The sequence below is a fragment of the Crinia signifera genome, chromosome 6 (genome assembly GCF_055691185.1).
Source record: "Crinia signifera chromosome 6, ASM5569118v1, whole genome shotgun sequence".
In the NCBI taxonomy this organism is placed as follows: Eukaryota; Metazoa; Chordata; class Amphibia; order Anura; family Myobatrachidae; genus Crinia; species Crinia signifera.
Genome location: NC_139222.1, coordinates 171,021,434 through 171,047,134, shown reverse-complemented (window position 1 = coordinate 171,047,134; position 25,701 = coordinate 171,021,434). Strand labels below are relative to the sequence as shown.

Genomic DNA, 25,701 nt, shown 5'->3' with positions numbered 1-25,701 from the left:
CCCTACCCTGGCTGTTGCACAGCAATCCAAATCTAAATCCTAGTGAACGCAAGTATACCTGGCCAATAAAGCGGATTCTGATTCAGATTGCACAGCGCTTTGAAATCATGCCATTCTAATAACCTGAATATTAGTACAGAAAAACAAAGTGTAATTCCTGCAGTATATTTGGTCCCCTTTCAGGGAGGCCAAGACTTCATCACTGCCAAGAGCGCTAAGCTTAGCTCTGCAGGTTTATACTAGGATTTACATTCTTTACACTTTAGTATGTATTTATGTTGCCTTAAATCCTATATAATAAAGGCAAACCCTGCTCCTTACCTCCATGGGGCGAATTCAAGTGGTTTATGCACGCAACCACCAGCGCAGACATTGCTGCTATGTTCCGTTATTATGTTGCAAGGCTGGTAACTAATAGTATATAATGCATTGAAAGTGTTTGCCAAAGTATAAAAACCAGATGTCTCTCAGAGCGTGACCTCTTACTACAGTGCTCAACAATCCTGATGAGTAATTTGGGTAAAAAAATAAGAAAACCTGGAATGTAATCCACACTTGTTATGCTGCTGTTATTGCTCTGCTGACCAATCTACAAGCAACCAAAAACTTTATTCTGAAAATCTAATACAGTAAGTAGCCATAGGAAGGGTGGTTTACTGTAAATGCTCTGTAGCATCTTCCTAAACTATATTTTATGTCCATGGGAAATTTCACGATCTGTAATTTGCCACCCCATAAGTATGCATTGATTCTGATATTCTGAGTGGCATGTTATATTGATGTCCACAGACGAGGGGTTTCTTTACTACCATGCATGTGCCTAAGTTGCTAAAAAGTGGTACAGCTTAAACACAGAGGTGCATGTGTGAATTACATGCACTGTATCAGAAATGTGCTTGGTTTTCTTGTGTGGTTACTTGGAGATGGCAATTCAGATGCACAAGAATGGTTTGTCGGTACTTGTGTACTAACACGGCGCCCATCGCATCGCAGACCATAAGGCATGCGATGCGACGCGATATCGGCCGATGTTGTACAATGGCATACAATTTTAAAATTGTATGCCATTGTATAAGGCATACAATGCGATGCGATTATAAATTGTATAAGCACCCTAATGGGTGCTTACAATGGTTAAATGCACCCCCAAAGTATAAACGTGAACCCGAAGCATGGCGAGCGCAGCGGTACGCGTCCTTTTCATACCCCCACTATCCACGTCGGCAAGGAGTTGAGAATAGAAAGTGTGGCGAGCACAGCGAGCCCGAAGCGTGGCGAGCGCGGATACCTTCACAGCTATTTGCGTCCCCTCGCGGGCTTCACAGGCATCTGCGTCTGATCGCCACGCTTCGGGCTCGGTGGCTCGCCACACTTTCTATTCTCAACTCCATGCCAACGTGGATAGTGGGGGTATGAAAAGGTCTTAGGACGCGTACCGCCGCCCCTCGCGGGCTCGCCACGCTTCGGGATCACGTTTATACTTGGGGGGGTTGGCGTGGAGGTGCATTTAACCATTGTAAGCACCCATTAGGGTGCTTATACAATTTAATATCAAATAGGAGTTAAAATCACGTTGCATCGCATGCCATCGGGTGTATGGCATGCGATTCGATTAAAAAAATCAGGCGACTAATAATCGGGGCGCCGTGCTAGTATACAAGTACCGGTTTGTCTTATAGGCATGTTATGGGAATGTAGCGGGCTAGCCGCTAAAGTGGTCTCATGCACATAATGGTTTACATTGGAGGCAAGAGAGATGAGTCTGCACTTAACATGGTGCAAGTTACCATGTTGACTGATGGTTGCTTCTAAAAGATGCACTAAATGATTTTTGAGCTTCTAAAGATGATCAAAGTAGGAGTCCCAGCCTTTGCACATGCTAAGGGGGGGAGGGTTGTAGAAGCATTTGCATATCATCCTATGTATGAACATCAAGCAACACTTAAGGTCCATACAAACTGGGTGACTATGCCCAGCGACGATCGCTATCATCGCTGGGGGGAAAGCCACTTAGTGCATACACCCCGAGTGTCTTTCCCCCTGCCCGGCACCGTCAGCAGTGAGAGGATGGCTTTGCAGAATGCAGAGCTATGCAAAGCCGTCCTCAAAGTCACACATCTGCTGGTATTACCAGCAGATGAACGGCTTTCCCGGTGATGATGCAGGAGCACGCGGCAGCGCTCATCGCCGGGCTGTACACACTGGGCTGTTTTAAGCTGAAAGACGCTCAAACATTCTTTTTTGAGCGACTTTCAGCTCAAAGTCGCCCAGTATGTATGGGCCTTTAAGCTGGCCGTACACTTAATTTCCGGGTTGGAACAAACATTTTTTTTAATGGATGGAAGCAAATGACAAGTTACCAATTATTCCCAAATTACTGAAAATGGACAAAACGAAGTGCAACAACTTGCCTGGTTTCCAGAATTTGAGAGCATCCCGCACACCACTAATGTAGTTTACTGCATTCGTGCCCTCTGTACTGAAATAGGTACTTGCTACTATAAATCCGAAGCAGCACTCAGGGACTTGTGAAAAAAGTTGTATTTAGATGGGCACTTATAAATACCCCCAAATATTGGTATGATCTCAATACAACTTTTATCACAAATCCAGCTGTGGACAAGACTGGACAGCATCCAGCATGTCATCCAATCTGGGCCTCCATTACATCCTGCCCTTTGACTTCTAAAAACACTGCTTCAGCACCAAAGTGAGTATTGCCATGCAAGGATTACATTTGTCTACATACCTTAATCTGTTTGATTTCATATTGAATTCTTTTGATGGGATTCCCATAGACATCATTTCCACTGTCCACCTCTTTAACCACAATAGCCTTGGCCCTTATCACTGCATTGAAAGAATGAAATATATTTAATATTAGCTTTACATACAAATGAATACGTAACTTTATGTGCAATGTATTAAACAGGAATTATAAACATATGATAAACCTCATTATGGATGATAACACTTGTTTCGTATGATAGATGATGCTTTAGGCAATCAGCTCCAAACTCCATTATTCAATCACATGACAGTTAGGAGTTGATTGGTTGCAGTGAGATTTACCATTCACACCCAGTTTTATCACTCATTAATTAAGCCCCTAAGTTGAATATCCTAGTCTCTATCCCAAAGTCAATGAGACACCATGTTAGCTAGCACCTAAGCACTTATAGAACACAGCGTAGAAGCTTTGGTCCTGACTCAGATCCCAACGCAAGTGGGCAGCATGTTACAAAGCTCCGATATTCAGAATACACTGGACCAACACTGCCCATGTGCACTACATGTCCTGCAAAGTTGAATGCACTGTGGCTGCAGACAAGTCAATGACCGTCTGCAGCCACCTGGGTGCAGAGAGGGTATTGAGATGGTCTCTGTTTCTCAAAATGGAGACATGTTGCCTTTGCTTTAGGTTAGTGCCAAGGACAGAGACTTCCTGTCCACTTGGTCAGATCTGCAGCAGCAGTCTTGAATGGTCCCATGAGTCACATAGCCAGTCAATGGTGTCGCAGATGATATGATGATATGATGATGCGACATAGGAAGCAGAATGGATCGCAAATTCAAACAGGAGTCGTCTCCTTATACCAGGCGCTTCCTGCTGCATTACCGTATCAAAGCAGCAATACGCACTCCAACCACATCTCAATTAGGCCCTTTGTACTTGCCGTATATGACTATTCCAGCTACGTCACATGACTAATTCAAAGTACTATCACACACACACACACACACACCTCAAAAAAAAAAAGCTTTAGCCAACTAAATTAAGATTTACACACAAATATCTCAGAGTACTTTTATTTGATATATGCTAGATGTAAAGTAGCGACATACGGTTATTCAAATCATTTAAACGAACAAAGAATAAAGTTGTGAGATGAATGGTAAACTGTACGGGGTGGTAATCTGTGGACAGTAATGGGCGGTGGTGTGCAATGATGGCTGTGGGTAGCTGCGAAATCCAGCTCTTTTCCTCTCATGTGCTGCTGAATCATTAGACAAAAATGCATCCAAATTCTGAGAGGATTTGTTGGAAACAGAGAAGCTTTGTGGAGAGAATTGCTAGTCTGCACTTTCCAAGCCAAAACCAAAGCAACGGAGCCAAGAGCTAGTGCAAAATGCGTGATGGAAGAGAGGAGAATCAGAAAGAGGGGGGGGGATAGAAAGGGATAAATCAAATTCTATGATGGTGGATGAGAAGACAACAGATGACAGGAAAACTGGATTTTTGTATAAATGCCATAAATTGTGCAGAGCCACCGCTGCCATTTTCTGCATTGTTCTCATTAGCAGTTCGTAGACATCGTTCACGGTTTTCATGCCTGAAATATATGGCTTCTTTTCAGTAGCACGAGACAGACCCAGATTGGATTAAGATGCGCAAGTGCATGAAGCTGCAATTAAAACACAGGGGGTTATTCGGATTCGCTCGGAAAGGCACAATAACTCTCTAATGGACAAAACCATATGCACTGCAGGTGGGGCAGATGTAACATGTGCAGAGAGAGTTAGATTTGGGTGAGGGGTGTACTTCAAACTGATATCTACAGTGCAGTGTAAAAAATAAAGCAGCCAGTATTTACCCTGCACAGAAATAATAAAACACCCAAATCTAACTCTCTGCACATGTTACACCAGCCCCACCTGCAGTGCATATGGTTTTGTCAATTAGAGAGTGATTGTGCCTTTCCGAGTGAATCAGAATAACCCCCACAGCAAGAAAAAAGAAGCAGCAGATAGTAAAGCAGGAGGCAGAATTCCAATTCCATTCATATTAAGCATACCTCCCAACAGTCCCGATTTTAGCGGGACAGTCCCGATTATCAGGGTCTGTCCCGCTGTCCCAACCGCGGCCGGCAGTGTCCCGCGGTGAGGGGGGTATGTTGGGAGTCCCCCCTGTCGGCTGCTAAGCAGCGGGGAATAAACGTCTATTCCCGCAGCCAGGGGGCATGGCTAGCTAGAGGCTCACAGAGCCTCTGGGTCATGCCCCCATAGAGACAAAATGGGGCGTAGCCTCACGGAAGAGCTGCGAGTACAGGCCATGCCCCCGGAATTAGGCCACGCCCCCAAACATTTCGGCGCGCCTACGGTGCGCATTAACTGTGTCCCGCCTCCAGCTCCTTCAAAGTTGGGAGGTATGTATTAAGTGCGCACCTTAATGGCTATTTTAGGACTCAAAGGGGGAAATTTACTAAGATGGGAGTTCTATTTCACATGGGATGTTGCCCATAGCATGCCCATGTGAAAAAGAACCCCCATCTTAGTAAATTTCCACCAAAATGTGTGCTCCTGGTACTTGTGAGTTATCCGGGCGTCCGATTTTTTGATTGTATGCCTTAAGTTAAGGCATACAATCAGATGCGATGCGATATCGCATCGCATCGCATCGCATGCGATATCGGATGCGATGACCCGATTTTTCCATAGGAATCAATGTTAAAATGATTCCTATGGAAAAAGGGGTCCTTTTCATACCCCTACTATCCAAGTGGGCATGGAGTTGGATATAAACCTGTGGCGAGCGTAGCGAGCCACCGAGCCCGAAGCGTGGCGAGCGAAGCGAGCCCCGCGAGGGGACGGTATTCCGTGTCCCCTCGCGGGGCTCGCTACGCTCGCCACGCTTCGGGCTCGGTGGCTCGCTACGCTCGCCACAGGTTTATATCCAACTCCATGCCCACTTGGATAGTAGGGGTATGAAAAGGACCCCTTTTTCCCATTGAATTCCATGTTAAAATGGACTCAGTCCATTTTAACATTGATTCCTATGGAAAAATCGGGTCATCGCATCGCATCGCATCGCATCGCATCCGATGGTCGCATGCGATGAGATGCGATGTGCCCGATCCGACCCGATTTTCAAATCGGACGCCCGGATAACTCACATGTACCGTGCTCCTTTTTCTATATTCCATACAATATGGTTGGATACACAATAATACCCATGCATTACAAAGCAAAAATCTACTTATAAAAAAATAAGGTATTTTTTTCAGATTTGTCAGATCTGTTTTTCCTATGCCTTTGGGTAGTTATATACCTAATACTATTTCACAGCTACTGTTACCCACCAGGTGAAGCATTGCAATTAGTGCAAAGTTCATAGTGCTGGCCCCGAATGGCTCTATGAATAAGTTTTGAGTGATCAATACCATGAAGTAAAACTATTTAGGAGTGGAAAGTCACTTCTCTGCATTTCATACAGGTTCTTATTATTCAACACTATTGGTCTAAAACAAAGGTATTCGACATGCAGCCCTCCAGCTGCTGTGACACTACTTTAGCAAAACTGTGTGAAGGCATGCTGGGAAGAAGTAGTTGCACAGCAATTGGAGGGCTGATGGTTGAATGCTCTTGGCCTGGAAAATGCTGTACAAATTTGCTAAAGATTCCATCTTTGTGCAGCTGACACATGATGTGCTGCAATTGAATATGTGCAAAATGTCTTTATGTGGAGTAAATAATATCATATATATTTCAACTGAACATCCGATACATCGGTGGGTGTGTACCAGCAATAAGTCTATAAACATTGTCCACAGACATATGTAAAATGACAGTCAAGATTATTGCTTGGTACTTTGGGGGAGATTCTCTAAGAATCTCCGCCTCCCTTCGCATATTTAATTATCGCATATGTTGTAACATATGCGATAATTAAGGCAAAGGACAGCTCTTGCGTTAAGAGCTGTCCTTTGCGGTGAGAGTCGCCGGGTCCCAGCAGGTCCCGGCGGCTCCCCCCTCCCTCACACACCCGGCGCTGCTGCGCCGGGCTCTCCTCCTCCCTGCACCCGGAAGAGGATCAGTACAGGGAGGAGGTCACTGGTCCGGGCAGCACTGCGCTGTGCTGCCCGGACACAGGTGAGGGGGCGATGTGGGGCGGCAGGGGGGGGGGGTCGGCGGAGGGTTGCGGTAGAAGCCCATTGGCTTCTATGGGGCATCTCCAGATTTTTCTGGCGATGCCCCCCCGTCGCGGTAACCCGGCGGGGGATGCTTACAGCATCCCAAAATGCGGTAAAAACCCCGATAACGGGGTTTTTACCGCATTTTTCGCTTAGAGAATCTCCTCGGATCTCTACTTTATCTCTCTCCAGAATGCAGCAGTCATCTATCAATAAAGCTAGATGACCAAACTACACTCTGTGTCCAGTGGTCCAGTGCCTGCCCATAGGTCTCAGAAGAAAGAAAACTTAAAACAGTTCTGCTTTTGTCAGTGAAAAACTGACCTTTCTAAATCAGGATGCATAGAATCAGCCCATGTTCAACTCAGGATGTCCTGAAGCCAGAAGACGTGGAAAATGCCCATTTTACAACTTTCATACTGATGATGCTGTAGTGTGCACCTGTCTCGTCCAGCCCTTCTTTCAAGAATATAGTGGCCCACTTTCTCCATGATGCTGCTTTTCCATCTCCCATAAACATTCAGAAAGGATTCATCAAATAAATGCCCAGAAACAATGACGCAAACATCAAAAGTAACAGTAACAAAAAAGTTAGACGCAATCGTTAGATAGATGGGAATGTGATTAACAGTTACTAGGTCGACACGAATTTTGCGTTTTTTTGGGGTGTCTATGTCGACACCAAATAAGTGTGCCTGTCCCTGCACATGGCTTGCTAAACTCGCCATGCTTCGGGCACACTATTATAATCTTACCCAATCTAATCTATGCCTACTTAGATGGTAAAGTATGAACCAAATTGGACTAAAGCAAAAAAACATGAAACCTTGTCTTGACCTTCTGACTGTCGATCACTTTCCTGTTAATCTAACATTTGCGTCTAACTTTCCTTACTGATGATGTAGACGCTGTGGACTCTCTTTAGGCGTCAAACTAGATGCCTTCGACATGATTGATGATCGGATATGCTCAGAATCCCCAGTACTGCAATGTTATACACACCTTGGTGCTAAAAATCATTATGGGTATGATGTTCCTGAAATGGCTCATTCTGGCTTCATGGAGCAAAATTTTAAATTTATATAAGAAATCTTAGTGTTATGTGATTGTAAAAAGACCTTCAAAATACAAACAAGACAGACACCCAATTCAAAAGAAAAGATATTCTTCCCACAAATAAATGTCAAAAATGATGATCTCTAATTGTGTTATCATTGTTTACTCAAGCTTTATCTACAAAGTACTATTGTTGGCAGAATAGTTAAAGTGACTACAATGGCTGACAGAGATGCAAAAGTCATACAGAAATAAAGTCCACAGGAAAAACAGACAAATAGAGCAAACTATTATCAATAGTAGGCTGCTATACTTTGGAGTTTTTGGACTCCGCTCCAACCCAGATGCCACCCAGCAATTGTTCCCTTTTACACCAGCGTATCCTGACATTATGCTGGTCAGGTGATGCCGGCAAAAGCGCGCCCTGAGCCGGCGCTTGGAGATGATGTCATCTCCAATTGCCGGGAAACCTGCCAGCCGGGACCCCCGCAACGCCGACCAACACACTGGTGGCAAGCCCAGCACCCGAGAAAGGTACAGGGCAACCCCCAGCCTCTGTCCATGAGGTGAATGGATGCCGCACACAGGTACCGCAGACAGTAGCAGAGGCTGTACACGCCCCCTGCCCAACCGCCGGACTGACCGCAGGACATTGAGGTCCAGAGGTATGGGCTCCTCTATTTGTGGAAATGGGTCCCTGGGTCTGATGAGCCAGGATATCCATTTACACGGCCCCTGACCGACCCTAAGCATTTGCCTGGTCGGACACCCGGGGAACAGGACCTGGGTTACCTTTTTTACCCCATTTACACCAAGCCCCGGCCCAGAGTGAAGCATCAATAACCAGGGTCGAGGCTCTGGTGTACAATATACAGGTTCACACAGGCAATATACTAATACAGAAAAGAAAAAAAAAGCACACATATATGACTCACTCATGTGCTTAGGTCAGTGGTTTCCACTCTTGAATTAAGTCACCCCTGAGTATCAGAATTGTTTTCATGTTACCTCTAGGCCAAATTTCTCATTAACAAAATCCGTAAAAAAAATTAGATTCAATTCGGTAAATTGTGTTTATATCTCATTCTTAGGGTTTGTTACATGGTAATGTACTGGATTTACTTCTGTTTGTCCACAATAACATTGGCCAGAAATAATTTGATTTGGTCATGGACCACCACCAAGGCACCCCAGAGTGTTGGAGACCAGGATTCCCCAATTACTGCTCAGGTCAGTTCTCCAACCAATCCGATGCAGTCTTCCTTATTAAAGGGGGTTAGCCCTCAGGCAAAGAGATGGGCAAAATGACTCACTAAAGAGAGCTGCGATTGATTCATCGCTCAGCGAAAATAACTGGTTCTTTAGGACAGCTCATTTGCAAAAAGGTACTTGTTTCCTAGCATGGCGCCCAATTTCAGTACCATACTGAAATCGCATTGCATCGTATGTCAAGTTATAGTGGCATGTGATGCGTGCAATGCGATGCAATTTCAGTACCGCTCCAGTTCCCGCTTCATTTCATTCCCGCCCAGTCAGATCCTCTCAGAATCACTCTGAGGAGATTTTCTGACAGGACTGGAAGCATCCCTCAGAGCTGTTGGTGAACTATCGCAGAACTATAGCAAGTTTCGCAAATTACTGCATCGATTAACATCTTCAGCTTGCCTCAGACGGAGAAGGAGGCTACACACTTCTTCCAACAGCATGAACTCCTTCCGCTGACGCAGAATTGCGCGAATGGCCACGCAATGCCCTCTCAGTGAAGGAGTGTATGTGGTGGTGCCATGTTAAAGGGTGCTGACTCAAGGTGAGTCTCAGAAAGGCCCACTGGTTTCCAGGGTGCCGCTTATCCTTTGTCACCTTGGTGCACTTCATCTATTCCTGGGCCCAGGAGCTCACCTCCATTGAATATTGTGGGCAGCAGCTTGACATATCTAAGAAAAACTGCGGTCCTGTAAAACCGCTGGATGGACATTATGGCGCAGCCCCAGCGGCGGATCGGTGGACCTGGCCACATTGTGGAGGAGGATGAAACCTTGTTCGTGAAGCGCAAAGGTATAGTTGTGCGGACTTTACCACAGCAGTGGATTTTTGGTGGAATAGGTCAGGAAACTGGACATTGTTTCCTTAAAATGGTGCCCAGACGTGATGCCACCACTTTGATGGACTGTATAATTGAAAATATAGAGCCAGGTACTACTATTTATACAGACTGCTGGAGGGCATACAGCACTGAACAACTGGAAATGGCTGGTTATCAACATTTTAAAGTGAACCATTGGTTTAATTTCATTGACCTGGCCACAGGGGCCTCGGAGTGCTTCCCCCGAACTTTTCATACCCCCACTATCCACGTCGGCGTGGAGTTGATTTTATAAAGTGTGGCGAGCGCAGCAAGCCCTGCGAGGGGACGCGGAATACATATAAAGTAATCCGCGTCCGCTCGCCACGCTTCGGGCTCAGTGGCTCGCTGCACTCGTCACTTTATAAAGTCAACTCCACACGGACGTGGATCGTGGTGGTATAAAAAGGTCAGAGGATGCACTCCGCTGCACTCGCCGTGCTTCGGGATGGCGTGGATAGTGGTGGTGACGCAAAATATTGGAATGGCATAGCTGCGTAAAATAGTACACACCCATGACATGTCATAGCATGGGTGCTTTACAATGAAATATCAGATCGCATCCATTGTATGGTGGCATGCGATGCGATGCAATATTTCGTTGTAGAAGTACTCCTGTGCACTATATATGCATATCTGATCATATCTCATAGCATGGGTGCTTGTACAATGAAATATCGGATCGCATCCACTGTATGGTGGCATGCGATGCGATGCAATATTTCATTGTAGAAGTACTCCTGTGCACTATATATGCATATCTGATCCTATCTCATAGCATGGGTGCTTATACAATGAAATATTGCATTGGATCGCAATATGTCTATGGTGCCGTCCTATCCCATGCGATATTTCATTGTATAAGCACTCCTCTGCACTTAATATGGACATCGCATCACGTCGCATGGCACAATACACACTGTGCGACCCTAAGAGATTTCACTACGGAGAATAGCGTAAGCGTACAGGGCGCCGTGCTAGGAAACAAGTACCGAAGGAAAAAAAAAAACATTCCATTTGAATTACAACTTTCATCTTCAGTAAATCCCCCCCCCCCCCCCAAATATGTTAATTTGGTAAGCCAAATATTTCAATTCAGCTAGTAACCAACAATCAGCAGAACACCGATAAGATCCCATATTCCTGAGTCTTCAGCCTCAAAGTCGCAGTATCCTTACTATTGCCTTAAAGCCACAGTTTTTCTACAGTTTTTTTTTGCCACAGTTCCTGAGTCTACAGCCACAGTGTTAATCTAAAGCAGTAGTGAGTCTACTGTTAAAGCTCTAGTGTCTTTCTACAGTTAAAGCCACAGTATTCTCCTACAGCTAAAGCCACAGTTCTATGTTTACAGTCTTCAACCACAGGGCCAGATGCACTAAGCTTTTATCATTTTAAAGTGATAAAATGGAGAGTGATAAACAACCAGCAAATCAGCTCCTACCTGTCATGTCACAGACTGTGTTTGAACAATGTCAGACAGGAGCTGATTGGTTGGTTGTTTATCACTCTCCATTGAATCACTTTTGTAGCGTAGTGCATCTGGCCCACAGTCATCTACAGTTTATCAGTCTTCTTCCGTGTCTTCAGTTAATTCTGTAATTCACAGTTGCGACTTCATCTTATATTTACAAGTCTTTACAGTTACCAAGGGGGAGATTCTCTAAGAATCTCCGCCCCCCCTCGCATATTTAATTATCGCATATGTTGTAACAAATGCGATAATTAAGGCAAAGGACAGCTCTTGCGTTAAGAGCTGTCCTTTGCGGTGAGAGTCGCCGGGTCCCAGCAGGTCCTCCCTGCACCCGGAAGAGGATCAGTGCAGGGAGTAGGTCACAGGTCCGGGCAGCACAGCTCTGTGCTGCCCGGACACAGGTGAGGGAGCGATGTCCACTTCCTGGACCAGAGCATTTCCGGCCGCGTAACTTCCGGCCAGACGGTCCCAGCGTCGGCGCAGAGCGGGAGCAGGCGAAGTGATGGCGGGAGGGACACCCTACAAAGGTAAGCACCACTTGCATACACCCTGTCTCACCTACACCTTGAAAACGGGGACTTGATCCCCGAAACGTCGGATTTCTTTGCATTTATGAAATAAATGCCAATTGACTTTTTTACAAGACCCTTGAGTGCCGCAGCTTGTTTTTTTGCTATATATATATATATATATATATATATATGAAAAATACAGTGATTAAAAAAATGGATCTCAAAAGTGTCGTATGGCTCTAGTCAGCAATTATTAGAGAGCTATTTTTGTAAGTGCTCAATTATGGATATCTTATCAACAAGAGGACTTTTTCTCATACAGTAGCATATTGACAGGTTAAATCCACCAATCAGTGATTAAAAGGGATTCTTCTGTTCAAGTTGTTTATTAACACCAATTGGTGCAATTGAAACTTCTGTGGAAATTTTGGGGGGCAATACATACAGTACATAGGTAGGAAGGACCTTGTTGAACAGTATCATACATTTTACTGACTGACATCTAGAATATAAGAAATTATATTGTGCGGTTTGTCAACATTGGAAAAAATATATATATTTTCAGGCCCCACAAGCTCGCTGCTTAGGTTTTATCCGTACTTCCAACCTGTCTTTCAATGCCTCGCCGATATTTCCGTCAGGGGAAATAGCAGTGGTTGCCTATTCAATGCTGTCTTTTATGATGGCATTGAACAGGCATCTCGGCCGTAGATTGTCGAGCTCCTGGCCGTATCTCGACAATCCACAGCCGTATCCACGCCCCCCTTTTCTGAATTTGGCATGCGGGACATTGAATCCCAACTGCCGAGATGCAGTTGAGCGGGACAAGAAATTGAATCCCGCTCCCTCAATCTATCTGAAAATCATGTTGCATACAACTAAAACCATATTGAAAAATATGACCAAACCTTACAAAAGACACTATAAAAACTCGAATCCATGCTCTCATTAATTATGGCAATGGTCTCCTTATTAGTCTTACCAAGAGCAGACTCACCACTTCACTCATCATGAATGCAGCTGCACGGCTGATCATCCTCAGTAAACTTTCATCATCTGGGGTGCCACTGTCATTACCTCAATTGGTTAACTGAATTCTACTGTATTCAATATAAAATAGTTTTACTTATACACACACACACACACACACATACACACACACACAAGGGTATTGACCAAATTACACCAATGTACATCTCTTATTTCAAAGTGTCACCCAACCAGACCTCTCCGTGTCTCTCATCAACACTTATTGCTCACTCCCATTCACAATTGCAAGGCTTTCTTCAAGCTGCTCCCACTGTGTGGAATGAGCTCCTATGCACACTCAGGCTCTCCGCAAGTCTCCAAACCTTCAACCGCTCCCAGAAAATGCACCTCTTCAGGCAAGCTTTTCAGGTTCCATACATGCGCACATAGCCATTATAAGCTATTCAACTCAATTGCATCCCCTCTATACAGTCCACACATATTTGCTGTTATTCATTTTCTTCACTGATATTGTACAGACCTTTGAATTCTGTCAACCATTTTGCAATAGATATTGCCGTTATTGTGTATCAATGCCTATCCTCCCTGTAGATTGTGAGCAGGACCTCTCTATCTCTAGGTCGGTCTCTTATTACCATTTTTCCCCATCACTGTGGTTTCCCATCGTAGTGCAATGGAAAAAAACTATGTTTGGTATCTAGGGACATTTGTCAACCAGATAGACATTACTTTGAACCATACATGGTTATACTTATGAAAATTCGGTGGCACTCCCAGCTACCTAGAAGAGTGGGCAACTCCCCTGGAGCTAGGCAACTCACATCCACCCACTTACTGAACAAAAAGGGGTGGTCAGTGCCGCCAAAAAGATTATTTTTAGATTAATCTTTAGGATTCACCCATGTGTAAATCAATAGGTTAGGACTCCTTGGGGTTTATTTACCAAGATGAGTGTTCTATTCAAAATGGGATGTTGCTATGGGCAACCAATCAGCATATATTTCTAATTTATTTAACACCTTCTAGAAGATAATAGAATCTAATTGGTTGCCCATAGCAACATCCTATGGTCAATAAGACTCCCATCTTAGTAAATAAACCCCTTTATGATTAGTGATGCAGAGCAAGGATTGGGTTTACCTGTTTAAGATGAGTATAGCACAGATGCGAAGATGCAAAAATGCATCTCATGCACATCACAACACAAGTGAACATGAAGACTGAAAACTGCTTGCAATTGGCTGATTGTGCCTACATCGCACTCCCTGTATAAACTCATTAGTGTGGCTGCTACATTATATGAAGTAGTGGCCATCTCAATTTTATATTTTTAAAAGGGGAGGAAAATATTCTCATTTTTAATTGAATTGAATTAGTAATTTTCTAATGTTTTTAATATGGTAAATGCAGGTTTAGCATTTATTAATAACATTTCATTTTATGATTTGCCAAGTTTTAAAATCAATCATTTAATGGCACTCCTCCATAACCTTACATTAGAAATATCCCCGCCGCTTGCCATATACTACGTTCCAGGGAATCGATTCCCCTAAACAGCGAGGTTTGTGCAAATGCAGCGAGCCCGCCTCGCTGTTTTGACTGGCACACTCGCAGCTTCCATCTCACCTCAGGGAACAGGTGAGGGGTGAGCGTTGAATATTGAAGTTTGAAATATTCCCCGTCAGCCGCTTGCCCCAGCGCATTGAATACACCACTTTATGTTGTTCTTCGATTTTGATACTGTAGAATGTTTCTATATCATTTCGCTGAGTTATGCTACCCATTGTCTGTATAACTTTAATGTCATTTGCAGTCTTTTAATAAAATATATATACAAAATAAATAAGGAATTTTGGAGATATTGGTAACACAGTTGAGTGGTCACAATTTCTCCAAGTCAGGAGGGGGTGTGCTTCCTGGCATGATCTGTACTGGAGCCAGCGCTGACGGTCAGCAGGAGCCTGTATCCCTCCCAGCCGCAGTGTGGTCTGTAGACTTCCTGAGAAGTATATTTAAGCTTCAGGATACAGAACAAGGAACAGGGGATCTTGGAATGTGCTCAGCACACAGCTGAGGTGGAGCTGAACTGCATTGAAAAAGCAAGAAAATAGCTGATTGAATGTACATTCAGCAAGAAAGAGGAGAGTTTTTGCTGGGCATGCATTCTATAATTTCATTGCAAGGGTAAGTGGACCATAAAGTTAGTCATCACTTCCATGTAATCTACCGACAAAATGGATTAAAAAAATACACGTCACACAAAACAAAGTATTTGTGTAAGTGGATTCTACTGTTTACATTTGCCCACTAGCATGATGTGAGCACGCAGCGCCTGTTTATTCAGTAAGACACAGTCAAGGTCAAGCAAGGAGAATCCATGAGTTTTTGCAGATAGGCAACGGCACACGAAAGAAAGAAAGAAAGAAAGAAAGAAAGAAAGAAAGAAAGAAAGGGAAATATATGTGATTAACAGCCAGCCAATCAGCTCCTAACTAGATTGTTACAGACTGGGTTTGAAAAATGATAGGTAGCAGCTGATTGGCTGGCTGTTTATCACTCTCCACTTGATCACTTTTTGAAGCTTGATACATCTGGCCCATAGTCACAAGGTGCACAGTGGCTCATCTGCCCCAACACTGAAGGAGTGGTAATAGGCCCTTAGAATCATTTGGAACTTGGAGAACTACCCTTAAAACCCATAGGAAGAGATGGCCTGCTGGACCAAGTTTCTCCTGAGCGTTGGACTAACCATCATTTAGAGGTTTCACAATTTGGAAGCATTCCATACTTGCTACATGCTAAATGGATAGCTAATGGTATATTGAATAGGTAGTTGATCAGATCTATACTTAAATTAATGTTTTTCATTCAAGTAGGTGTAAAATGTGAGACATGCACAAATGCTACTATTATATTATGTCAGTATAGCATGTATTTACAAGTTATTGCACAAACAATGATCACAAACACTAATGCTGCCCATACACTTGTGAGATATTATATACATTCATTCGATTTCGACCAATTCTGGCCGATAAATCGAATGATTATGCATTTTTAAAGGGACTTTGAGCGATGCGCAGACACGCCGTTGAATGTCGCCTCGACAGATATTATGTGCTGCACATAATATCTATAGAATTGTAGGAGCAGTCCCATGTGGTTTTTAACAACATGCGATCGCTCAAATACAATCCGGGGGTGGGGGGTGGAGGGGACGCATTCAGCGGTGTGGGGTTTAGGGAGAGGGGGCCGTGGGGACTGCTGGCGGCGTACCTACATCTCGTATCAGGGGGCGGCGGAGTAGTGTAGCGCTAGCAGTAGCGCTTGCGGGCGGTGGAAGTCAGTGGTGGCGGGAGTATGGCGTAAAATACTGGGCTGCCCTGTGATTAGTTGAGAGAGCTCAGCCAATCACAGCGCAGCCCTGTGTTTTCAACAAATCTTCTGCCACCGCTGACTCCCGCAAGCGCTACTGCTAGCATACACTACTCCGCCACCCCATGCCCGCCCTGTTCCAGCACCCGATGTGCCATCGGAAGAAGGCATTCGACATCGGGTGCTGACTTTTGCACCCAAAAATTTGAACGGAGTCGATGGACATCGTACTTTGATGTCGCATCGAATCCCATCGCATAAGTGTATGGGCAGCATAAAAGGTGATGTACTAAGCCTTGGAGAGTGATAAAATGGCAACCAAAGTCCAGCCAGTTTTCAAACACAGCCCAGTCACATGACAGTTAGGAACCAATTGGTTGGTACTTCTACAGACCAATGGTATTAGAATAGTATTTCCTTCTATAGTTCAGAGGAAACTCCTAATGTTCAGTAAATATACCCTCAGCTATTTAATAGCAGCACCCATTATTTTACAGTTTTAATGACTTGCTAATTTTCTAGCATTGGTACATAGTGAGCATGGCATTCTGAAAATGTTCACTGCCAACATGTATGTCTACACATGAGGGGAAACAAATCACCTAATCTTATTATAGGAAGAATTGAACAGCCTGACTGAGTCACACGCAATGCTGTTGTTCATGGAGGGACTCGCATTATTTTGCTACTGCACATGTGTGAAAATCCCTACAAGCTCGTACAGCACATGTATACCAATTTATCAGCTTGTCATTTTTTAGGAACGTAGGCCACAGATCACACTTCTCAGCAGTTTCCTCTGCACATGTTCTGTTGGCACAGAGTTAGGAGGAAGTGGGGCAAGAGGAATTAAGAAGATGGTTTTTGTTCAGCTGAATGATCATCTGAAGATGGCCAATTTAGAAATTTTGAATAAAAAATGACTGCATAGAAACCATAAAAATCAGTGTGTTTGGGAAGTTCTGAAAATGTTACTATGGAAACACAAAGTGTCACTACTGCAGATGATGCAGAAAAAAAAAAAACATTTTATAGAGATCAGACTTTTTTTCATATATGTATCATTAGGAAAATGTGTTGGTTACAGGTTCCCGGCTCTTAGAATGCCATCGGTCAAAAGACCGATACCGGCATCCTGATGTCCAGGACCCTGACGCTGTTAGGGTAAATAATTTAACTTTTCCCCTGATTTCCCTTACTAAAGCCTAACCCACCTCCTCCCTGCAGACTAAGGGGGTTGTTCTGGAAAATTCTTATGCTGCGGGTAACCTCCCACATCTTTCGATGGTCGCCGACCATCGAAACTTGTGGAAGGTACACGCATATAAAAAGGGACTTTCAAGTCACTTCCATATGCATGCACACCAGGACGGATTTGGGCGGGCAGCTGACATCCGGTGATGTCAGCTGCCAGTCCCCCGTACCATCAGAACTGGAATGCCCATGTAAGGCTGGGCGTTTCCATATGGTAATGGGGCAGCCCCCTATAGGTGCTCATACACTGAGTGATAACTCTGTGCGTTTTGAACTAGATGTGATGCAATCTAGTTAAAAAACCACGGGCAAAACATACTTTAGGTGCTGTGCGATGGGATGTGCGCAGTGGCGAACATTTCATCGCACCGCCCCGTCTCTCTGTGTATGGGCACCTTAACCCTCAAATTGAAAAACCTAACCTAGCTCCCTGATACTTAAATTCAGGGATGTCTGCTTTCTGGCAGCCAGCATCGCAAACATTGCTTAGTGTTTATGACACTTTTTACATGCTATGGTTGGTTATACAGGTTGAGTATCCCTTATCCAAATTATTCTGAAAACCATAATTTCCAAAATGTACTTTTTTTTTTCTAAAAGCCTACTTGGGACATCTGTAACTGGTACTACTGGGGACACGATATGTAACTGGCACTAAAAATGTACTTGGCATTCAAGAGATTCATGTCTGAGATTGTACACAAACTTTGATGTTTTAAAACTTAAATAAAATAAATTTGTGAGTAAAGTGTTTATACAACATAAATGCAAGCTACCTAAAAATACCTCATTGAAATATAAAAATATGGAATAATCCTTTATCCAAAGTGCTTCTGGGTCAGCACCAACCACACACAACCTCAGAACAAGGTCAGATCATGCTATTTTTTATAAATGAAACACAAACAAAATCCATACAATGTGCACATGTTACCACATTTTTTTAAGGGGGGGGGTCCATATTGCAAGTGATGGGAGTGTGCCCCGTCGATAAATCGCCGGGTGCGCGCTCCCGTTTTCAGCCCCATTCTAATCGCTGGTCGCAGGAGTTTGCTCCTGTGACCAGCTGATTACCTCTGCGGCACCACCGGCAGAGGTTCCCTTTCATCAGCGACCATCTCTGGTCGCTGATGAAAAGGAGATACTGAGCAATATATCTCCCCCGTGTGTACGCACCTTAAGTTTAAAGGAATATACAGCAATTTGTAAACAAATGTCAAAATTAATGCATTGAAATTTTTTTTTGAACAAATGGCAACTACTAAAAAATCTACACAAAATGAGAACATTCAACTTCTTTTAATACATTAAAATTTTCCTCATGCCATTTTATATATTAAGATTTGTGGGTATTTTATGTGCCAATTTCAGTTGCATTCATCCCTTTATCAGCATAAAAGTGGGACTGTTGCTAGCAGGTTAGGTGTGGTACAGAGGTCTGATAGTGGGGATTCCGACAGTCATTAGGCCGAAGTTGGAATCCCAAATGCTGGTACTCCGACAGCAGGGCGTGAGCAAAGAAGCCCCATGCAGGCTCGCTGTGCCCGCAACACTGCGGGCTCAGAGGTTTACCACAGGTTATATTCTCCCTCTATGGGGGGCGCGGAAAATAGCCCATCAGTCAGGATTCCAGCTGTTGGGCTTTTAACTGTTGGGATTCCAAAGTCTGTCTACTGACCATCAGAATCCTGACTGTCAGGAGATCATCCGGCACCCAACAGTTTATGGATGAGTGACCATAATATACAAGGGTTGCATACCTGACCCTCTTCTCCAGGGAGAAAATGCGCTGTTGCTGGACTTCCCTGGTATGTATGATTGCCATCAACCGTAGTGAAACACCTTTCTTAGCAACTATCTAGGTCACCACAATCATACATTAGGTAAGGTAGGCAACCCTGTAATATACCTGCAGTACAAGCCAGATAAATTGTAGCTACACCCAAAAGCATGTGTCTATATGTAAAAAGCCAAATATGCTGAAGAGGCATATTGACAGCACACAATAAATTCTACTCATATGTTGAACTGCCCATTTAAGGAAGAATGAGCACTACTTATAAAATACGGAATGTTTTCCTTTAAGTCAGCATTTCCCCTCCCCATTTTCTCTTCATCTGGATATAGTTAATGTGCAAAGGTAGTATGCAACTAGTGTGCTGTCTGCTGTCTCATACAAACAAACCCATAGAATGCTCTCCTATTGTAGCTGTATACAGATACATGAACCAGCCAATATCAACATACAATAACACTTATGCTAGTGCTATTTTGATGATTTAATTCCCAGACATCCATCCTTAAATGAGCGTTTGTGTGAAAGTTCTCTCTTTGGCAGATGTATATAGTCTTTCTTCATTTGCTATTTTTGTTTCTTCCAGGTTTTCTAAATGAGTGACAGTGGTTGGTACCTCTCTCCCCAAGGTTTGATACATCTGTGGCTATGCAAAGTTAAAAGACATGCAAAATGTACAGATCTATGTTGCATGATATTTACTTAGAACAAGTTGAACTACAGTTTGTTTAAATGGTCAGAAACATTTTCTGTTTATGTCCAATAGAAATTTAACAGTTCAGAAAATATTCCGGTGATTTGTACTAGATTTCATATTATTTAATAATATCATCTGATAGACCACAGTGCATAGGGGAGTATGCAAGCATTCCTTGATAAAGAAAATAAATACAGAACAAAAAACAGGGACAGTGCAATGGCATGGCAGCTCTCCTTAACCAGAGGATGGAAATTCTACAGTGCTTTTATTCTTTATAATATTGACTATAGGGCAAATTATTTAGCACCAAACAGGTTTGAGATGACAAATGTGAGAAGCAACAACCACGGTCACAAAAATAGCAAATGAAGAAAGACTATAGAGAACATAAATGCAAAAAACTATGTTAACACGGATATGATAGACCAAGCGATCATGAGAACGTTAAACACGTTCTAGCTGAATGCAAATTAACTTTTATCAATAAATGGTGGCTGGAGGCTTCGTGGCACGCACAGGCAGATGCCAACTCCAGTAGCTCTACTAAAACGTCGACACTCATAAGACCTGATGACAGCAGTAAGCTGGCAGTGTATGGCTTCCTGCATCAGCCAATAGCCACCACCCATCAGTGCCCATAACCATGTCCAAATTCTGAACCCTCCTCAGCATCCAACAGCAGCTTCTGCCCTGCACCCAGGATGGTGCCCTACCAACATAAACATCATCACTCAGCGTTCGTCCCCATCAACAACAATCTATTTATTCCCCCAAATCATAGCAGCCTGTCTGAGGTAACTTCAAACCATCGCCCCGAAGTCTTTGAACCCACTGACAGCCTCACCTATGTCTGCGTTACAGAAGGCCTGCTGTGGGTGAACGGGTGAGCAGCTGCAGGCATCAGTGAATCTCTCTGAGGGCCACAGGAGAAGCAGTAGAGCCACGGGGGCCAGGAGGCCAGAAACCGGGGCTGCACGCATTCTCAACGCCGCATGTAGAACCCTGTGAGAGGAGAGCAGCGAACACTGTGTAAGTCTGGAGATCACTGGCTGTCCCGGGCAGTGCCTTCTGTCTACGCCTTGTCTGAATTGAGTGGGGCTGTGGGACCGAGACTCCTCCTCCTGGGCAGGGGCCAGCGCACAGTGTTTGAGCCTGGGACAGTGTTTCCACTCTGAAATCTCGGAGACTCGGAATTCCCTTGTGCGGTCTGTTTTTCCTGCTCAGAATCTCAGGATTCTCTGTTTTCTTTCTGTGTATATTCCTTTTATAGATGCTTTAATGCCAAAGTTAATGTTAAAGCTTACAAAATGAGAGTCCCCGTGTGATGCTCTTTGTTTATGCAGTCTGCAATAAAAGCTAGAGTGACTAGATTAGATTGCTGCTGCTGCTGCTCCTTCTGCGTGTTGTACTGTTCAACTCATCATCCACCCCTCCCCTTTCCATTCCCTTCCTCTTCTCTAGTCTCCAGTCTCCAATTCCTCCCCCCTAGCTCCTTACCTACAGTATCTAGTTGGCCACATAGAATAAATTACAAAATGGATCTTCTTCAGAGCCCTGAATTAAGTGAATTTAAAATCAAATGCAGATTTTGGTGTACAGCTGCCAGTTATTTTGTGATAGCCTTGCAGTTGGTCATTCATGCATGTTCTCAGGATAACACATTGCTCATAGGATTACTGTGGCATTGCATTTTCATTGTCAATCTAATTCTGTTACCTTTAGTGCTAATTTTCACAATGTAATTGATATAGAGGTACATTTCTCTGATGTTTTAACGTCTACACCTTCTACTCACAGCTAGTTGGATAAATAAATAACAGTTGCAGTGGCGGATTATACACAGGGCAACAGAGGCGGTCGCTCCAGGGCTGAAAGATGCTCATATACCGTATATAATCGGGTATAAGTCGACCCGAATGTAAGCCAAGACAACTCAAGTATAAGCCTAGGGTGGGAAATGCAGCAGCTACTGGTAAATTTCCCTGTATAATAACACCAGTACACCACAGGCTGCTCCCCCTATAGAATAACAGGACTGAGTGAGGACACCGCAGGCTTCGCCATTTCTTCCCTTGTACAGATGCTAGAATTACCTGAGGCAGGGCTGATATTTAAGATGCCGCCACCACCAGACAGCCCGTCACCGATGCTGCAGCACTAGGGGGAAGTAATGCAGACCATGGAATGCACACACAGGCCGGAAGTAGGGTGCCATGTGATGCGCTGCTTCCTGGTGTCTGCTTGCCCCTCGTCCCTCCTACAACCCGCCCACAGCCGCTCGGTAGCAGCCAGGCCTGAAAAACTTGGCTTATACTCGAGTATATACGGTACTCACATTTTTTTATAAATATCTGCAACATTTAAGTAATTTCTGCTGCTACTTGTGGTTTAGGTTAAACCATTTTTTTTTTTAAATATTGTATTTGTTCTGTTTCTTTACTCATTTTTCTGGTATCTCTTTTACTAATCTCATTATCATTAATTATTTTCTGTAGCTGGTTCTGAAGAAACTTTTCCAGCTGCAATCATAATCCTATTGGGCCAGCATTTTTACATGGCTGTCACTCATTTTGTTTTTGTTACATAGAAAATAGAATTTGACGGCAGATAAGAACCATTTGGCCCATCTAGTCTGCCCCTTTTTTACCCTTCAGGTAATCTCAACCCTTTTTAATCCTTATTTATTTTTAAGGATATGCATATACCTATCCCAAGCATGTTTTAAACGTTTTAAATGTTCTACTGTCTTAGCCTCTACCACCTCTGATGGGAGGCTGATCCACTTATCCACTACCCTTTCTGTGAAGTAATTCTTTCTAACATTTCCCCTGAACCTACCTCCCTCCAGTTTCAGTGCATGTCCTCGTGTTCTATTACTTCTTTTCCTTTGAAGAAAATTTCCCTCCTGTACTCTGTTAAAACCCCTGGTATATTTGAAGATTTCTATCATGTCCCCCTTTCCCTTCTCTGCTCCAAACTATACATGTTAAGGGGGGAGATTTTGTAAAGCAAGAATGTGGTAAAAACCCCGTTTTTGGGTTTTTTACCGCATTTTGATATGCAGCCAAACCCGCATGGTGGTTTTCGCTGTTAGGGGTATCGCCCACGCTGCCCCGAAGGGACCCCTGCCGCCTCGCGCCGACACCCCCCCCCCCCCTCTCACCTGCTGTGTCCAGGCAGCAGAGCGCTGTGCTGCCTGGACCTGTGACCTCCTCCCTGCACTGTATCCTCTTCCGGGTGCAGGGAGGAGGAGGAGAGGCCAGCCGGCAGCAGCAGCCCCGGGTAAAGGAGGGAGGAGGGAGCCGCCGGGACCCGCAGCACATCGCCGGCAAGATCGCAAAGGACAGCTCTTAAAGCAAGAGCTGTCCTTTGCCATAATTATCGCATATGTTACAGCATATGCGATAATTAGGAGTGTGGTAGCCGGCGATGTGCGACGGACAGGAGGCGCGGATGTTACAGCATCCCGCCCAAGATCTTTTAGTCTTTCCAGGTAAGTTTTGTGATGTAGACCATGCACCATTTTAGTTGCCCTTCTTTGTACACTCTCTAATGTATTTATATCTTAAGATATGATCTCCAGAACTGGACACAGTATTCCAGGTGAGGCCGTACCAATGACCTATAAAGTGGCATTATTACGTCTTTTTTCTGCTACTGATTCCTCTCCCTAATATAACAGTATGTCAGTCAATATGGTCACAATAATATCTGTCACAAGTCAAGTCGCAATTGTACTTAAAATCACTTTAAACAAAATTACATTCAGTAGCCAAATCACTTTGCAAATCTACTTAGAATCGCTCTAAACAGTAATGACACTCAGTTGCCGTACACTTACCACCCGTTCACTGAGTATCCTTAATACAAAATATACCGTACAGTTGTATATAAGACAGACAGAACACTTCAGCGTACGTGCACTTACCACCCGTCTACTGAGTGTTTTAAACAAATACACAGTTGCAACATTAACAGACAAACATGTACATACATATATTTAGGCGATCAGATCGAGGAGGCTTTCTCTGTGAACCCCTGGTTCAATTGCGGTATCCCGGATACCTGTTTAATCAACTACGTAATCTCAAGTCCCGGACTTGAATTACCTTTACGTGGACCCCTGGTCCTTTTTTATGACGTGGACCCCTGGTCCTTGTATCCCTGATACATTTTATGGCGTCATAAATTTCCTTACATACAATTACGTAATATTAAGTCCCGGACTTAAATATTACCTTGTCACGTGTTCCCGGAACACGGAGTGAGTTCAGATTCTCAGATTCAGCAGGTGGCCGCAATCCCGTGGAGGGGACGGCCGGCTGAATCCCAGACGAAGCCCCTCGACCTGATGGCCCCTTAGGTACCCGTGAGAATGTAACTTAACACTACACACCAAACACACGGTGGCGAGTCAAGAAACATTCTGCTTTATTAGGAGTTTAACAGTAAGTTAAAAGGCAGGATACATGGGAGTGTACAAGTGTGTGTTACTTTGTTATTGGCTCGTTTAACAGTTGCTGGGCAGATTAAACAGGAGGCATACAAGATATTACACAAAGAAATGAGTAGCAAGTGGGGGGGTTCTATTATACGGGAGTTTATGCATGAACACACTGCATACCAATACCAAGGGGAAATAGAAACAGTATAGAGAGATAAGACACGCTCAGGCTTACAATGACCTTGCAATGTAACCATGGAAAAACAGTCTACGTGCAAATTCTTATATGCTACATGGATTCCTAATTTTAACCCTTCACTAGCCTTCCTCATTGCTTTTCTACATTGCTTTCCTGCCTTTAAGTCACTTGAAATAGTGACTCCTAGCTCTCTTTCCTCCTCAGTAGTTTCCATTATAGTACCCTTGATACTATATTGAGCCTTTGGGTTTTTGAGTCCCAAGTGCATAATTTTGCTTTTTTTTGCTCTAAACTGTAGTTGCTATGCTCTTGACCAATTTTCAAGTTTACTTAGATCATCAGTCATTTGATTTACCCCTCCTGATGTGTCTACTCTGTTGCATATCTTTGTGTCATCTTCAAAATGGCATACTTTCCTTCAATACCATTTGCAATGTCACTAACAAAGATATTAATGAGCACTGGTCCAAGTACAGATCCCTGGGGTAATCCACTGGTAACATGTCCCTCCATAGAATGCACTCCATTTACTACAACTGTCTGTTTCCTATCCTGCAACCAGGTTCATACCCATTTAATTGTTTTATAATCCAATCCCACACTTCCAAGTTTATTAAGCAGCCTGCGATGTGGGACAGTGTCAAACGCCTTACTAAAGTCTAGATATGCCACATCTACAGCCCCCCCCCTTCTTCTGTCTTCATGCTCATTATCAGTACCATTGTTTGTGATGTTGACATTATTTATGGCTTTTTTTTTACCCCTCCTTCCATCTCTGCATGCCAGACATACAAAGCTTGAGATGGATTTTTAAAAAATGTTTCTGCTTCACTTTATTCAACATAAGTTTTTATCAAGTCCCTTTTAACCCT

The 25,701-nt window shown here is 43.8% G+C and overlaps 1 protein-coding gene across 1 annotated transcript in view; it reads right to left on the bottom strand.

The window, feature by feature from the left end:
- The window catches only part of TIMP2 (TIMP metallopeptidase inhibitor 2), a 34,452-nt gene extending 12,901 nt beyond the window's left edge, over positions 1 to 21,551 (bottom strand). The window contains exons 1-2 of the mRNA XM_083148100.1: positions 21,031 to 21,551; positions 2,750 to 2,850 (exon numbers count right to left, since the gene is read on the bottom strand). Coding sequence (XP_083004226.1) covers positions 2,750 to 2,850; positions 21,031 to 21,166 — 237 coding nt within the window. The 5' untranslated portion in view covers positions 21,167 to 21,551. The remainder of the gene's footprint in view (positions 1 to 2,749; positions 2,851 to 21,030) is intronic.
- Between the last annotated feature and the right edge of the window lie 4,150 nt (positions 21,552 to 25,701).